Source organism: Heloderma suspectum, chromosome 1, assembly GCF_057233095.1.
Source record: "Heloderma suspectum isolate Gila_16-S chromosome 1, 16-S_ref, whole genome shotgun sequence".
Classification (NCBI taxonomy): Eukaryota; Metazoa; Chordata; class Lepidosauria; order Squamata; family Helodermatidae; genus Heloderma; species Heloderma suspectum.
The window spans coordinates 70,397,882-70,415,479 of NC_139458.1; the positions used below are offsets into that span (position 1 = coordinate 70,397,882).

At 43.2% G+C, this 17,598-nt stretch overlaps 1 protein-coding gene across 1 annotated transcript in view; it reads left to right on the forward strand.

Moving 5' to 3' along the window:
• The window catches only part of ITPKA (inositol-trisphosphate 3-kinase A), a 71,525-nt gene that overhangs the window by 36,566 nt on the left and 17,361 nt on the right, over positions 1–17,598 (forward strand). Inside the window, exon 2 of the mRNA XM_084846032.1 lies at positions 17,137–17,233. Within this exon, the coding sequence (XP_084702158.1) occupies positions 17,137–17,233 (97 nt within the window). The remainder of the gene's footprint in view (positions 1–17,136; positions 17,234–17,598) is intronic.

The following is a 17,598-nucleotide window of genomic DNA, read 5'->3' on the forward strand; positions in this document are numbered from 1 at the left end:
CTCCTTGCAGTCCAGGGCACTCGTAAGAGTCTTCTCCAGCACCACAGTTCAAAAGCATCCATTCTTCGGCGCTCAACCTTCCTTATAGTCCAGCTCTCACAGCCATATGTTACTACTGGGAAAACCATAGCTTTGATTAGACATTTCCCCTTTTTCCTAGGAAATTTACAAATAGGCCATGCTGGAGGTACCTGTTCCCAGTTGTTTATACCTGGCATCTGGTTATGAGATATAGGACTTCTCCACACAGAGGCTTTTTATCCAACAATTTTACCAGGGCTTCTGCTTCTGGATTCTTTGTGTGATTAAGATCGGCCATTTACATGCACTTCCCTTCCCCACCTCCACCCCTTATCTGTGAGTTCTGTATGTTTCATTATACAGCCATTAGATGGTGCTGTGGAATAGCACCTATTATTGCATGACATCCTCTTTGTATGTAGAAATTCAACATGTTGTATTTTAATAGCACATTATTTCTGATCTTTTAAAAAAACAGGATAAAGGTCAGAACACACAGGAGAGGCCCTGGAGGCTGACGATGTCATGTAAAGGACCTGCAAACTTTCGTGAGTAACTGATCTCAATTGCAGGATAAAAACCTCATGTAGAAAGCTCCAGAGACTGTAAGGGTGTCCAAATGAATGGCTCTCGCATGTTGAGGGGACAGCTCTCACCAGGCCTGCCTCCCACTACTTTCACATGTGCCCATTGTCTATGTGAAGAGTTCCTAGCATTTGAATATCTCTGTTAGTAGCGCTTCTCAATATGAAGGGGAATCTTGATTGTCCCAGGATTCCCCCTCACATGAAGGAGCCCTATACATGTACACCTGTTGCCAGCATGTTGGTCAATATGGAAGTGGTGTAACCAGCATTGATCTAAAGTATTGGCTGTCATCAGTTCCATAAGCTGATTCTATGGTGGCCTAAAGAAGGCTCCTGTTTGTTCTGAACCTACTACCAGTGAATTTCACTTGGATAACTAGCCACAATGTCTAACCTCTTCTGGCCCTCTGGCCTGTTCCCCTTTTCTGTACCTTTTCCAGCTCTATGATTATTTATTTATTGGGTGGGGAGGAGATGGCAACCATAAATTCATATTTATGACCATTTATAGCTGCTGTTTTACTTTTCATCCTTTTCCTAATCATTTCTAGTAGTGAATTTTGTTTTCTTCATTACAGCAGCTTACTGAGCTGTCATATTCAGTGAGTTTTCTACTGTGCTCCTGAGACTTGATTCCTGTGGGTTTTAGCCAAATTAGATCCCATCAGCATATATCCAGAGTTAAGATTCTTTATCTCACTGTGCATTAGTCTGCACTTACATTGAATCTTTTGTGCCATCCTGAACAATTTGGTGTCATCTTCAGATTTGGCTGTCTGATTGTTGACCATTGATTTATGAATAAATTAAAAAGAACTAATTCAGTGTAGATTCTTCAGGGACCCCAGTGTTTATGTTCCTCTCTTACAAAAGCTTTCTGTTTATTCCTGTCCTCTGATCATGTAAACACAGTGATCAGAAGTCATAATGCTGGTAGTATTCTGTTAGACCTATGGCTTTTGTTTTGTGTATATGAATGATAACATGCATGCTTTACTCAAATATGTTAGTGGACTTAATATAGAAATAACTGAAGGAAACTTAATAGACAACCCAGTATTTTCCTAGAGCTCCTGTTTAATGGAATTGGAATGTGTTTTAAAAATATTTTTGCCCAGTGTTTAACTTGCCATGTCCTGCCTGTAATGTTTCCTGAAATGCAGTAGATCAAATAATACATCAGTTGTAGTCCACCTAAACCTGCTTTTTACTCCTATAGTTTAGCTGTAAGTGATTGGGAGATCTGTGATTGATCTCTCCCCCCCCACACACACACACACCTTAAAGGAGGGGAAGATCTGAACTGGATTGGGGTAGTGGCATAGGGCTAATAGCATTTTTGGGAAGATTTGGATCAGGAAAATAGTGTGCATGCAGAAGGGTTAACTCCCCCTCTTCCAGTGCTACTGCCCCAATCCAGCTAGGAGATTTCTGTCCCACAGCTGTTTGTTTTTAAATTGATAGATCTGTTCACAGATCCCATCATCCACAGTTTAGTTCCTAACAAGGCTGTTGACTGGAGGCAAACTTCAGTGTTGGACATGGTGCTGCATGAGGATTAGAAATGTCAGCCCTCATTTCTGGAATTTCCTCCAATTTTTTTTAACCTAACCAGTTCTCCATTGTAGTAAGTAAAGGATAGTGATATTACTGACCGTTTGAGGGAAGTTAACATGATTGTAAAGAACTTTTCACAGTTTCCCAGCTGAATAAATTAATACTCTTTTGTTTACCTATTAATTAAAGGAGAGATCAGGCAGCACCAATACCGTCTGCCTTCTCAAATAACCCTACTGCTTAGAGAGAGATACATGTCTTTATCATTCGGCAAAGTAGATCCAGATTTGTGTGTCATGAGCAATACCTTGCTGTGCATCCCATGTCTGTTGACAATAAAATTGCAGTGCTCGCCCTTTTTTTGTCCACACTTCCATGAATATGTTGATAAGCCACATGCTTACACTGTAACCACCCTGGGGTGATTCTGGTTTCTATGCTCAAGACGTGGCTAAAGGTCACAGCTGCTGCTCACTAAACCTTCAGCAGGTGTATCCTCTGCGGGGTTCACATTTCCTGTTTATATCACAGGACAGGCTGAGTTAGGTCTCCAGAGAGAGGAGAAATAGTCATTGAAATAAAGGCAAGGCAGCAAGATGCAAACCTCATCGCACACCAGATTTTGCCTGTACTTCATGACTTGCAGCGCATTGTGGAGTCACACAGTTGCATGACTAGACTTTCTTTGCAGAACATACATTGTCATTATGAGTGGAAGGAGCAGCAGTAGACATTAATGTAACAAGCAAAATCCCTACAACCATCGTAATTCTGACCCCACCAAATATACAGAGAACATTCTCTGATTGCCTGTGCTTTCTTTTGCCTCACTAGAACTAAATGATGGGCTTTTTTGCTATCTTTGTGGCAGTTTTCTTGGTTTCAGGATGGAAAAAAATTTTTTTTGATTCCCACCAAAAGTATGCTAGGCATATGTCTCCCCCTGCGCCCCCCACACACTTGGTTTGCAAAGGCATGTGGTACTGGTGCCTGCGAATTGCTGTGCAATTACTTAGTTGCCTCCTCATGCAGTAGGAAGAAAAACTAGTGCCTCGTCAGAGCAACACAGTGACCTAGTGAAGTGTAGGACGTCTTCCTCCCCGCCCTAGTTTTGTTATTAGCCAGTTTGGGGGGTTGTTTATCAGACCCTGCAGTGATCTTGTAGAAATGGGTTGATGCTGCTGCTGGCCTCTTCTGCTCTGAAAGCATTTGGATGGAGTTAAGGGGCCTAGGTGTCTTATCCTGGTATGTACTTCCGTGGTCCTGTCCCCGTGGAATTCAATAAAACCAAGGTCAAATGTGATTGCATTTTTTGCAAATGCAAAATGGAAGGTTTTTGTTGGATGCTAAAATATATTACCTTGTCTTAATAGTTACCCATTATTTGTAGTCGCCACCAGCCTCTCCCCAGCTCCTTGGCTGGGTTATGTTTCATTTTGCATGGATCCATTTGCAGAAGAGGTGTGAGCCTTTCCCTCCATTTCTTCCTGGAAAGGATTCGTAGACAGGCTTCACCTTGGGTGTGAATTTTTATGATCCATCTTGATAAATATTGGTCTGCTGACTTCAAATATTGAACTTAGTGGGCCATCCTAGCCTGTCTTTTATCCATCACAAGTTGGGACCTGCAAAAAACAAACAAGTGTTGTGGTGTTTCTCTAAACCTTGTACTATCAGGCTGTGGTGCTCCAGTTTAGCTGTGAGTTGTTCATCCAGCCCCAAACCTGAGCAGCTATAGTGCTACATTGTCTAGTTTGAGGGCTCGGTGAGCAGCTTTTACGCCACATGGAACCCCAGACCTGAACACTGTAGTTCTCTAAGGGCGCAATCCTATGGCCACTAGTCAGCGGCTAGACGGCCATAGGTTAGGTCAGTTCCCTGAGAACTGACCTCCACCCCCTCCTGTGCTGCCTCGTAGGCCCCCACTCATAGGCTCCTCAGAAGAGGAGCACGGAGCGGTAAAAATGGGGTGTTCCTGGGGACATGCCGGGGGGGGGGGGCGGAAGTGCCATTCCAACGCTTCCTATGCGTTGCCTGGTGTTCGCCCCACCCCTGTGACTTCCTATGGCTAGACAGCCCAAATTGGCTGTCTAGCCGCGAATGCAGGGCGGCTGAAGTGTGGAGGGGAAGATCCCCTCCGCGCTTCTCCTGCCCTGCATTGGATAGGTGGCCGCCTCCGAGTTCGGAGGCGGCTGCTTATCCTGATAGGATTGCGCTCTAAAGTAATTGTGCTTTAGTAGTTACACTGTGATTGTGGTTTTGGGAATGAGTGACATGGCCCTGAGCCTGGGTAGTGCAGTGCTATAGTCTTACATGGTTTAGGCTGCTTCTTGAGCCCCACAGCCATGTAGTGAAGTTCTGCTCACTTTCAAGACTGAATGCGCATCTTGCAGCAGAACCAGCCCTTGAACTTCATTGGTACAGTACGGAGATGGAGATATTGTACCTTCCTCTCCCCACACTGAGTGGGAGGGTTCCTGACAAAATTGGAGGTACCCCCAATGCAAATTTTTACCCCCCTTGCTCCAGAATAATGTAATTTGTTAGGTTCCCTTCACCGTTTTAAAAAAAACACGTTCTGGCTGGGGAAAAATTAGGATCGGAGGAAGCACTTTTCCTTTGATATTAATTGATGCTTCCCCCATATACTTAGTTGCAAAGTGGTAAGAGCTTTTAAAAAGCTTATAATATCCTGGTCAGAGAGGCAGTTGAATTCATGTCCAGGAATACATGGGCATGCATCTCCTAGCACTAATTTCACCCCCCCCCCTTACAGATGGCACTGTAAGGTTCCTTGAGTGCATGGCTATACTGGCTGTTTGACTGACTGCCCCTGTAATACTGAGCATGGGCTATACTGGCAGAAAAGATCTCCCAAAGTCCTTGTTGATTTCACTCAATACTTGTGCTCTTAGGTTTTTAAAGGCTAAAACCAGCACTTTGATTGGGCCCAGAAATGGACTGGAAGCTAGTGCAGGTGACAAGCATTGGCATAATATGATCATATGACCTTTTCCCACTTAGCAGCCTTGTTGCCTGTTGTGGACTAACTGAAGGTTTTGGACTGTTTTCAAATGCAGCCTCATGTACAACACATTACAGTAGTCTGACTGAGAGGTTACCAGAGCATGGGTAACTGTAACAAGGCTATCTCTATCCAGACTGGTATATCAATTATATCAGTACTGGGAATGGACGAATCTGTCAATTTTGGTTCCACATAGTTTCTTGTTTTTCCACCCTTAATTTCATTTCATCCTGCTTCTACATCAGCTTGCGAATTTTTGAAAAAGTCTTCACAAAACGTGTATGCATTTTCATGTTCATTTCTCCTGATATATGCATTGTTGTACACAGTATTTCTTAATGTATGTTTTTGCAAGCAGTGTTCCCTAGTATAGCACATTTTTGTATCATGTTTTCACTAATACATACTGTTTTGTGCACATTTTTTTGACTGGAGAACTGCATTGTAAAATTCGGAGAAGTGCAGATATCAAAGGATAGTTGCATTTTGGTTTGTGAATTGGTTCAGAAAGTGTGAATTAAATAGTTTTCATTAAAATGTGAACTGAAGAAATTTGTCCCCCACCCCCTATATCAGGCTAAGCTGATAAAAAGTGTTCCTTGTGCCTGTAAGTGCTGGATCTAGGAGCACCGCCAAACAGCAAGCCTCGATCCTTTAGCAGGGGGTGCAGTTCCCTCCAGAACAGGTTTAACACACACAGCTCAGCTGGGCGGATAAATCACCCACTAACAGTACCTCTGTTTTGTCTGGATTGAGGCTGTTTATTATCTGGCATTCAGCCCATTACCGCATCCAGGTGGAAATGGAGTACTTGTGACTGCAGTTTCATAAAACCAGTATGTGCCTCCAGATTCCTACCTTCAGCTTGACCATTCTTGGGGCTTGCTTCTTGGCAGACTGCAACTTCTCGACAAAATCCATAGCAAGCCTTGAGTGCCATTTTTGTTAGTAGAAAGGCAAGGTGCAAATCAAATAAATAAGCCCATGTGAGGTTTGCTGTGCTGATATTTAACATGCTAAGAGCTTTACCTATAATTTTCAACTGTTTCATGGGCCTTCCTATAGGATTTTGGAGTGTCAGATTATCTCATCTGAAGTGAAGAATATAAATGCTTTCTTTACTTGTGTATGTGATTGTTCTTGTCCTGTCAGGGCTTGCTGTAAGAGCATTCCTGCTTTTATCATCTCATCCCACCCAGATAAATTTTTCTGACAAGCTATGAGTCATGTTTGATTTGGCTAGGAAGTAGAATATTTACCAGGAAGCAAATAGTTGCTGACTAAAATACACTACAGGGGACCAAAACAGAGGGATCTTCTCCCTACTGTAAATTGTTCTTGTCACCTTTTTGAACCAAAAATACCTTTTTGCAAATATAGATTGTGTCTCAGACCAAAATGTGTGTCTGATTTCTGCATGTAGATTATTTGTGGACTTCAACAACAGCTGCTCACATATTTCGAAGCAGAGAGTTGGTTCTTAACTGAAGCATAGAACACTTAGGTAACCTGAATGGCTTCTCTGTTTATTCTTCACTATGTGTATTGAAGAATGGTCACTCTTTGCAAGCAGCCTGCTTCTTTTCTTTCTCTCCCCCTCCCCCACCCATATTATTTGTGATAGTATGTACATTCAGATATATACACAAAGTTCTCTGTTGTAGCCAGTAATATAGATATGTCCTCATTTAAGCCACAGAGAAATCCACAAATGTTCCATGTGATCATTTCTGTGCAGAAATAGCTCCATGTGATCTTGGTTTTACGAAACAATTTAATCATGGTGAGTCTCAAAGCTGGGTCCAAAGCCTTTGGGGAAGTACAAAGAAGTAATGCTGCCATTGAAATCAGGAGTTCTTACAAAAAAAGTGCCCATTTGTGCATCTAAAAAAATCTATTGGTCTTGGTTGCCCTCTGAAATTTGGCCTTAAAGCTGTGATGTGTCCCACTTGATGGCCATACAATTTTGGGTGGGAAAGGACTAATAAATATCTTTCCTGTTATTGACTGTGTGCTGGTTTAGTCTTTTTCTCTTATGTGCAACTGTATGCCTGTGTATATATAGAAAGAAGAGTTGTGTATTTCCACAGCACTTGCTGCTGTCCATTATTATTGCAATGGATGAGACACAAGTGGTCAAGTAGGCATTTTTCTTGTGCCTTGGAACATATATTGCCAGACCATTAGAATCCTGCTGCACGCTCTGGAGGGACTTCTGGCCGAGACATTCTGTCAGGTCATGCTTCGCAGGATATGCTTGCAGAGTTAAGCAGAAAGGCCTCCCATGAGATGCATTCTATGAAAGGGCCCACAATATGCCATGATGGGTTGTCAAGGTATATCAAGGAACCTATACAAGTGCATTAGTGAGATCCTCCCATGTAAAGAAATATTGAAAGAAGTCCACACTGGCTCAGACTATTCACTGACTGTTAAACTCAGTCAGTTTACAAGAATTGGTTTGGGGCAGGTTAACCACGAACCTGAGTGCAGTAAAGTGAAAATTGTGCTTAAAACACAAAATATCCCCTCAGTGTCTTCATAACGCAGATCTCTGTTATCCTGCATTGCAGCTTGCCTCATTTGAGAGTTAGTCTGCCCCACCTCTGTGTTTAATTCTGGCCACAAAAGCATGGTTTTGTTATTGGGAAGTTCTTGATTGTACTGAATGCTCTCGCTCACTGTGTGCTCAGTGCTGGTTGCCTCTGGGCATGTGCAGAATGTCTGTCGCTCACTAATAAATAATCACTGTTAAGCCTTCATGCAACAGCAGTGAGTAATGACAAAATGTATTTTTTTCTATCAAAGCAAAAAATACTAATCACTGGATATAATACTTTGAGGGAATAATTCCACACATACTGGAGCATGTAACAATGACACCTGGGGGGACATATGTTTCCGTCATACAAGGAATTAGAGGAAGAGCAAGTAACACAACATAAAAAGGAATTACTAGTAGACAAAGACTTTCCAAAGGTTCTGATGAGACAACATCCAGGTATTGTTAACTTCATCCGGACACACCACATGACATCTGCAATGGACACTTGGGAAGGAACATGAAATGAATTGCGAGTGTCACTGAAACACCACACATCTTATGGGCACAAAACTAAAGATCATGCAAGTGTGAAAAAAATCTGTGGACCCACAAGTATTCACTTAATTAATATACCGTCTAGTTTGACCTTAGATATATGTTTACTGCAGCAACGGGTGGCTGCCTGTATACATCTTGCAGGGATGTCTCCCTAGATAATTGTTAGCCAAATTGAATACAGTGGGGTTCCAAAGCCAACATCATTTGATTTATTTTGTGTTTCTTAAGGGTAAATTGACAGAAAGTTCATGCTCATGACTGATATTCTTAATATTATGGCACTAACTACATGAGACCGGGCGGATAAAAAGTAGCTATAAGGTAGCTATAAAATGCAGCAGGTAGGCGACTAACCAGTGCATGATATAGGGATCATATAACAGCTGTCTTGAAAGACCAGCACTGGTTGCCAGTTGCTTTCTGGGTTCAAATCAAGGTGTTGGTTTTAACCTTTAAAGCCTTAAACGCCTTAGGGCCTTGCTATCTAAAGGACCACTTGTCTCATTATGAATCTGTACTGCTATTAAGATCTGCAGGAGAGGCCCTCTTGAAGGCACCATTGTTCACAGAAGCCTGTTTGTCAGGCATACCTGAAAGGACTTTCTCCTGTGTCGCCCCTAAACTGTGGAATGCTTTCCCTGAAGAATTATGATTGGTCCTCACTCTCTTGGCTTATAGAAAGAATATGAAGACACATCTTTGTACTTTGGCCTTTTACATTATTTAGTTTTAGATGTCTTGCTGTTTTTAATGTTCTTGTTTTTTATTGTTTTAAGGTCTTATTGTTTTAAATTAATTAATAATAAGCAGAGAAGGAGATAACTAGAACAGCTTTGGGTAAAAACGGAGCAGATTGAAGAGCAACATAATTGGGTTTTTTTTTGCAAGATGCCTGATACCTGTGGGGCTATGGTCCATAGTGCTAATGATGAGAATGAAGACGTGAATGGATTGTTCAAATGGAAATAATGTTCCTTTGTAATATTGTCAGAAGAAAACAAACAGGGAACCCCAAAACAAACAAGCAAAAATGGTAAAAAACAAATAGGGTAAATGAGAGGGGGAAAGCGGATGTTTATTGTAGTTCAATGTTTTCCTTGTTGGTTGATTAAAGGAAAAAAAGGGAAACCTAAAATTGCGATAAGTGCAGAGAATTAAAAGAAGCTGGTAATGTGTTGTCTGTTGAACTTCAACTGTACAGTTCAGGTGCTCCAAACAAGTGTTGGTGAGGAGGAGGGGCGGAGGGCCCTGGCGAGGGAGGACAGAGGCTGCACTAGCATGGACTTCGGCAAGCGAGATTGTGAGGAGCAGCTGGGTTTTCCGCCACTCTTGCCAGGCATCTCTGTAGCCCTTTTGAACAAGCCATCTGCGACCCACGCTGCCAGGTTTGCATGTCATGACAAGCCATTCTGAAAAAGGCCACCCTGAACAACCCAATAACAAGCCATGGGTTCTCAGCGTGGTTTGTCCATGGTTAAAAGCTCCGCTTAAGCCACTGTGCTGGGTTCATACTACACAACAGGTATTATTTTAAATCCCCCCTGTATCTACTCTAGAGTAAAAATGAGAAAAAGATGTAACTGCTACATCCTGATGTAAAGGAATAGCTTTGGCCCTCCATTATGTTCCTAGGTGGTGTTAGGCAGCATGACACATTCTGCACAGATTTAGGCGCAATATATTGAGCCTTAGAATTAATTATTCATTCAGCTCAAGGGACATATAAAAGTGAATGGAATAATAGAGGAGGATGACTGGAAATCAATTCAGACTATAAAGAAAGAGTCTTCCCCTTTTGTTTCTTGCTATCACAATAGCACTTTCAGGGCTTGTGTAGGCTTGTACTGTTGAGCATGAAAGCTCGGGGTGGGGGGGAAATTCCAACATGATTTCGCTCAAAACACCAGCAGAGCTTTCCTTTGAAAATGAGAAGAAAGATCCAGGGGTCATAAAAATTAACCAGTGTAGGCCGGCTAGGCAGTAGGATTCTTCCCCCACTCCTAATGGAACTTGATTTTTGAAAAACCCAACATTTTAAGCTAGTCCATCAGCGTCAGTTCTTACACATTTTAACCTATAATTACTTTAAGTGAAATGTGTGATTAGCAGAACTGTGAGATCTTGACAGGAAAATGTGTGTCTTTCTCCCATTCCTTTGCACCCCCAAATATATACAGTATTAGCTCAATCTCCTAGATGGGATAAAACTGCTGTGTGATGGGTGGAGCTTGTAGAATGAGAATGACGGCAGCCTGGAAGAATAGCCCTAGCATGGAAACAGGCTTTGGGTCACATGGCTCTGCTGCGGTGGGGGTTCTGTAGGCTTCTGCTGCAAGGAGTGGGCTGGGGAGGGGAAAACTTCATTTAACCATGGGGCAGCCCATGCAGAAACTGTATGCATTTCCCAGTTCGTGATCATATGGGAGCAGCCTGATTAGAGTTATAAAATACACACAGACCTGGATAAAGATGTTGCCCAGGGTGTAGTAAGTCTTCCACCATCTTGTTCTTTGATGTAGCTAGAAGATATGGTGTGTGTGTGTGTGTGTGTGTGTGTGTGTATGTGTGTAGAGCAGCAGAGCAGCCTGTTGGACTGCAGCTCACGTCATTCCCAGCAAGAGAGAGAGAGGCCACGTTCAGATGTCACTTTAAGCCATGGTGGCTTCATCTACTCACAGTAGCTTATTTTTGAAATAGTCCACAATGCCCCACCACATGATCATGCTAATAAACTACTGTGAGTAGCTTATTAAGTGACTGCGCATAATCTGAGTCATCCCCCTTCCCCCGTCCCACAGTCCTCCCACCCGAGCAGTGGCGCTCTTTCACCCATTGACAACATCGCAGCAGCCTGTTTTAACCTTCCAAAATATCCCAATGAGAGGGGAGAGGTGTGTGGTGAAGTACAGGGGCTTAATTCAGCGCTTCCAGCATCACCCCGACAAGGGGGTGGTGGCTCTAAAGTGCTGGAAGTTTGCAGGATCGGGACCTGTATTGGCCCCAGGCCTGTAACCAAGTCACCTGTAGTTCTAGAAGGGCCTAGAGATCCATAATGCTTTGCTTAGGTTCATTATTAGTGCAATTCCCTTGCTAGTGGGCCTCTGAGCATGTGAGATGAGTCAAAGGTCGGTAGCGCGGCCCAGCACATTCCATGCTAACGAAGGCTAGCATTTTATCAGGGCCTGGGATGTGCCTGGGAAGTGAAGCTTGTTTATGCCAAGCTACAGGTGATCCAAATTCAAATTATCTCAATTCGAATTCAGGGTAAGCCATTTAACATCGTTGTTCAGTAGTTAAGTCGTGTCCGACTCTTTGTGACCCCATGGACCATAGCACGCCAGGCCTTCCTGTCCTCTGCTCTCTCCCGGAGTGTGCTCAAGTTCGTATTCATTGCATCAGTGATGCTATCTAGCCATCTCATCCTCTGCGTCCCCTTCTCCTTTTGCCTTCAATCTTTCCCAGCATCAGGGTCTTTTCCAGTGGCTTCTCTTTGCATTAGGTGGCCAAAATATTTGAGCTTCAGCTTCAGTATCTGCCCTTCCAAAGAGCAGTCAGGGTTGATTTCCTTTAGGATGGACTGATTTGACCTCCTTGCAGTCCAGGGGACTCTTCTTCAAGAGTCTTCTCGAGCACCACAGTTCGAAAGCATCAATTCTTCGGCGCTCAGCCTTCCTTATAGTCCAGCTCTCACACCTATACATTACTACTGGGAAAACCATAACTCTGATCATGCGGACCTTTGTCGCAAAGGTGATGTCTCTGCTTCTTACTATGCTGTCTAGGTTTGCCCTAGCTTTCCTCCCAAGGAGCAAGCGTCTTTTAATGTCATGGCTACAGTCACCGTCTGCGGTGATCTTGGAGCCCAAGAAAATAAAATCTGTCACTGCTTCCATTTCTTCCCCTTCTATATGCCAGGAAGTGATGGGGCCAGATGCCATGATCTTAGTTTTTTTAATGTTGAGTTTCAAACCAGCTTTTGCACTCTCCTCTTTCACCCTCCACAAGAGGCTCTTTAGATCCTCTTCGCTTTCTGCCATTAGGGTGGTATCGTCTGCGTATCTGAGGTTGTTGATAATTCTCCCGGCAATCTTAATTCCGAGCTGTGATTCATCCAACCCGGCGTTTCTCAGGATGTACTCTGCATATAAGTTAAATAAGCAGGGCGACAATATACAGCCTTGTCGTACTCCTTTCCCAATTTTGAACCAGTTGGTTGTTCCATGTCCGGTTCTTACTGTTGCTTCTTGACCCTCGTACAGATTTCTCAGGAGACAGGTAAGGTGGTCTGGTACTCCCATCTCTTTAAGAATTTGCCACACTTGGTTGTGATCCACACAATCAAAGGCTGTAGCATAGTCAGTGAAGCAGAAATAGACATTTTTCTGGAATTCTCTTGCTTTCTCCATAATCCAGTGAATGTTGGCGATTTGATCTCTAGTTCCTCTGCCTCTTCGAAACCCCGCTTGTACTTCTGGTAGTTCTTGGTTCACATACTGCTGAAGCCTAGCTTGTAGGATTTTGAGCATCACCTTGCTGGCATGTGAAATGAGCGCAATTGTGCGGTAGTTTGAACACTCTTTGGCGTTGCCCTTCTTTGGAATTGGAATGTAAACTGACCTTTTCCAGTCTTGTGGCCACTGTTGAGTGTTCCAAATTTGTTGGCATATTGAGTGCAGCACTTTAACAGTATCATCTTTTAGGATTTTCAATAGCTCAGCTGGAATACTGTCATCTCCGCTAGCTTTGTTGCTAGTAATGCTTCCTAAGGCCCACTTGACTTCACCCTCTACGATGTCCAGCTCAAGTTCAGTGAGCACACTATCATGGCTATCAGGGACATTCAGATCTTTCCTGTATAGTTCTTCTGTGTATTCTTTCCACCTCTTCTTAATGTCATCTGCTTCCGTTAGGTCCCTGCCGTCTTTGTCCTTTTTCATGCCTGTCTTTGCACAAAACGTTCCCTTGAGATCTCCGATTTTCTTGAAGAGATCTCTAGTCTTTCCCATTCTATTGTTTTCCTCGATTTCTTTGCATTGATCATTTAAGAAGGCCTTCTTGTCTCTCCTTGCTGTTCTCTGGAACTCTGCATTCAGTTGGATATATCTTCCCCTTTCTCCCTTGCTTTTCACTTCCCTTCTTTCCTGAGCTACCTGTAAAGCCTCATTACACAGCCACTTTGCTTCCTTGCATTTCTTTTTCTTTGGGATGGATTTAGTTGCTGCCTCCTGAACAATGTTACGGACCTCCATCCATAGTTCTTCAGGCACTCTATCAGGTCTAATATCAGGTCCCAGGTGCAACGAAAAGGGGGTAGCACAAATAAACCCTTGCGGGTTTGCATGATTGGGACAAAACCCTCAACTGAGCATTTCCCCCCATTGCCATTGCTAGCACAGATGCCTTTATTGTCCAGAATCAATAACAATAAAGTGGAGTTGTGCATTTCTCTCTCTCTCTTTCTCTCTCTCTCTCTCTCTCTCACACACACACACACCCCCCCCCCTGACATTGCGGGCAGAAGCAGAGAGCTTCGGCTATTGGGCGGTATAGAAATGAAATAAATAAATAAAATAAATAAGAGCTGCTTTGGTTTGCTATAGCGCTTTAGCACTAAAGTGAAATTGTGCAAAAGTGAAATTGCGCATCCTCCCCCCACTGCCATTTTGCTTCTTCATGGAAAAATGACAAGAGAAAGAAAAAGGGGTGGGAGCTATAACTCCCTGACGGTTTGCTGGAATTTGGCGAAATTGCACAGGTGGGGTGCCTTCATGGGGAGCCTCCAGATGCTGTAGTTGATTACTACTGAACTGCGTTTCTTCATGGAAAAGTGAGCAGTTCTTTCCCTGTTTCCCCCATTTCCCAAGTTGCGCAGTTTCAAAGTAGCAATCAGGGAAGCCTGTCACTGTGCTGTAGCAAGATATCACAAGGCTATCATTGCACTCGGGGAAAGCTGTCATTTTGTAACTGTAGCAAGGTATCAGGGAAGGCTGTGCTTGTTTGGCTGCGGTTGTCCCTGGGCTGCTTGTCAGATCTCAAGAAAAGAGCTGTGCAGGCTGGAGCAGAGTGGCCACAACAGTTTTGACTGCTGTTGCTAGCTGACTCTGTAGGCAATCGGAATAAGCCATGCTGAGTGCCAGATGACAAGATAACCAATGATGGATTAAATTAACCATGGTGGCTTATTTAACCCATCATGGGTTATCATGTCATCCGAACCCAGTTAGAGAGGGAGAGAGAAAATGAATATGGAGTGCTTTTTATCTTAATAAAACTATTCTTATTCTCATTTGTTTTGCTTTCCAAATAGCTTCTCTGACCATGACTGAAGAACAATGCTTTTGTGAAATAATTTTTCAGCGAAACATGGAGGTGATCAGTCGGGGAGAAAAAATGCTTTGAAATATTTTATAGTAGAAATACTGTTGTACTAATTATCCCAGTTTCAGTTACAGAGAGCAAGATTTCTCTGTGTGTGTGTGTGTGTGTGTGTGTGTTGGTGGGTGTTAAAGGTCATTTTCTTCTGTTGACATGACACCTGTTCTGTTCCCCCTCCAGCCAACAGAAGTATATTCAGAGATGTGACAGCTGAACCAGAAAGGTGTTAGCAAGGTGACAGTGTAGCAGTGCTGTCTGGCCTTGTTTAAAATGTTAATAAGGTGGACAGTGGAAAACGAAAATTATTAAGTTATTTGTAACTTTATATCCTGCCTTGAAGTATGAATACTCTCAAGGCAGCTATCAGGGAAAAAACAACAAAACAATAATAATTGAGCTAAAAACTGCAAGAGTCAATAAAAGATATCGGATTAAAACCACGTTCAGCTGACATTTACAAAGGTTTGAGAAAAAAAAAATTTGCCTGCTGGTGAAAGGATGTAACTGTAGAAGCCAAGCAATCTTACCTGGAGAGAATCTTCCATAAGTGAGGTGCCATAGCTGAAAAGGCTCTGTCAGTTGGTGCCAGCCACCTAATTTCAGGGCACTCAGAGAGGGTCATCCAATAATTATCTTAAAGCATGGGTAAGCAGATGAGGGAGGAGGCAGTCCCTAAAGTACTTAGGTCCCCAGTTTTATTTATTTATTTATTTTGTTTCTATACCATATATCGAACTTTAAATATAAGCACCAACAGTCTGAATTGTGCTTAGAAACAAATGCAGCCAGGGAAGGTGTTTCAGAACCACTGAGATATGTTCCCTGTTGCTGGTCCCAGTTCACAATCTGAACAAATCAAAATTCCTGAGACCTCCCCAAAGGCAGCCTCCATATAATGCATGGCAGTAATCGAATCTGGATATTACTAAGACATGGATAACAGATGGTGGCCAGGTCATCTGTACACTGGAGAGATTGCAGTTGGCATACCAGTTTCAGCTGGTGGAAGGCGCTATGTGCCATGGAAACCACTTGGGTTTCCATGGATCAATCAGTGTTTCCCAAATTGTGGGCTTGATCCTTTAAGCAGGGGTGAGAAACCTTTTGGGGACAAGGGCTGCTTTCCCTCAGGCAAAAGTGGTCAGGGGATGCACACTAGTGGCGGTTGGGGACAAAATCAAAAGTAGGCGGGGTCAAAGTAAAAATGGGCAGGAACATCCCTTTTATCTACCCTTCATTCATCCATCATCCAATCATTCACTCTTCTACTCATTTCTCTCTCTCTCTCTCTCGCTCTCTCTCTGCAGCTCACTTTCCTTCCATGCTGGATCTGGAAGAACAGGCGACTCTTTCTTCCAGCCTAGCAGGCAAGGAAAGTGAGCTGCTAGTGGAGAAATTAAGGGCCAAAACACACATTATGTAGCCTAGCAACTACATCTGTTATTCATTTTTACTCTGGAGTAGAGTCAGTGGGCCCATCCAGATCTTAAAAGCCCCCCTGTCTCCCATGCTAGGCTCCCAATATGAATTGGCTCCCCTGCGCTTACCTTAGTGTAAAATGGGGCGGGGGGGAGACATAGCTGTTAAGCACAGGATTCAAAGTAAAGGTCTGTTTCAGCCCTGAGTGATCTGGTTCTCTGCTAGCAGCTCACTTTCCTTTCATGCTGGATTAGGAAGATTAGTCTTCTCTTTCTCCCAGCCTAGCAGGGAAGGAAAAGTAACAGGAAGGAAGCAAAGTTTGGCAGCTGTGGGGGGAATTTGGTGAGAGGTAGCTTTGAACACCCAGTATGGGCTGCCCACATGTGCTTTTAGGGGAAGTGCAGCTTCATCCACACCAGGCTGAAACTACCTCCTAGGTCAAACCATCTGCTAACAGCAACCTTATCTTGTCTGGATTGAGCTACTCCCTCCTAGCTTTCTTCTCTGTATATTGAAAAGGATGTCTGGTGGTCAAGAAATTCAAACAACAGATTAGCCCAAATAATCCCGATTATTTTGGAGGAAAGAGCAAGAATGCAGAGATATCTATTTTCTACCTGGTTTGAAGCATGCTACCCATTCCAGGATCAGCCAGCATGCTGTGGTGTGGAGCTTGTGATTTTTTTTTTTTTTTTTTTTACAAATCAGACTTTCCAGCAATGTGGGCTTTTTCTTGGGTTTGATGATGCCTAACACAAGTTAGCTATGCCTGTGATAGCCTTTGATCCACACACCTTTTAAACCAGGCTTCCCCTTTCTGACATTCTCCTGTTGTGTTGGACCGTAACTCCCATAATTCCCAGCCAGCATGGCCAGTGCGATTATCAACATCACCAATGTGAGATCCGCTTCGATATAGTGGCTGGTTTACCTTGGAAGTTGATGGGGATCCATAAGAACAAATGGGAAGCCAATCATCCATGTGCACAGATGTTTGTTTGCTTGGTATGTGAGGATGCTAATGGCTTCTCTTTTCTGTGTTTCAGAAAAAAGCATGGCAGACAATAAAAACAATTGTCAATTTGCCAGTCATCAGTCCCTTCAAGAAGCGCTACTCTTGGGTACAACTGGCTGGTCACACAGGTGAGAACCTTCTTTCATTGCTTGGCCCATTGCAAGTGGGAAGTTTGTAACCAAAATTGTTAATAAATTTGAAAGGCTGAATGGGTTATTAATGTGCCCTCTGCACTTGAAAAGAGATGGTACTCTTTACCTGAATGCTCCCAAATGTTTCACCCTAAGTGTCCAGCTTGCCTTTGGGGATTGAGAAATAACACAGAGAGAGCTGTGTTTTATATCTGATTTTTAAAAGCTACCCACTCTGGGCCTTTTGGATTAGGCAGCGCGCACATTTCAATAATCACATTTTTAAAAAGATGGAACCTGTTAAGTAACTGAGTAGGTCAGTCATTTTGTTCAGCAGACAGGTTATGAGCTGCCTGTGGTCC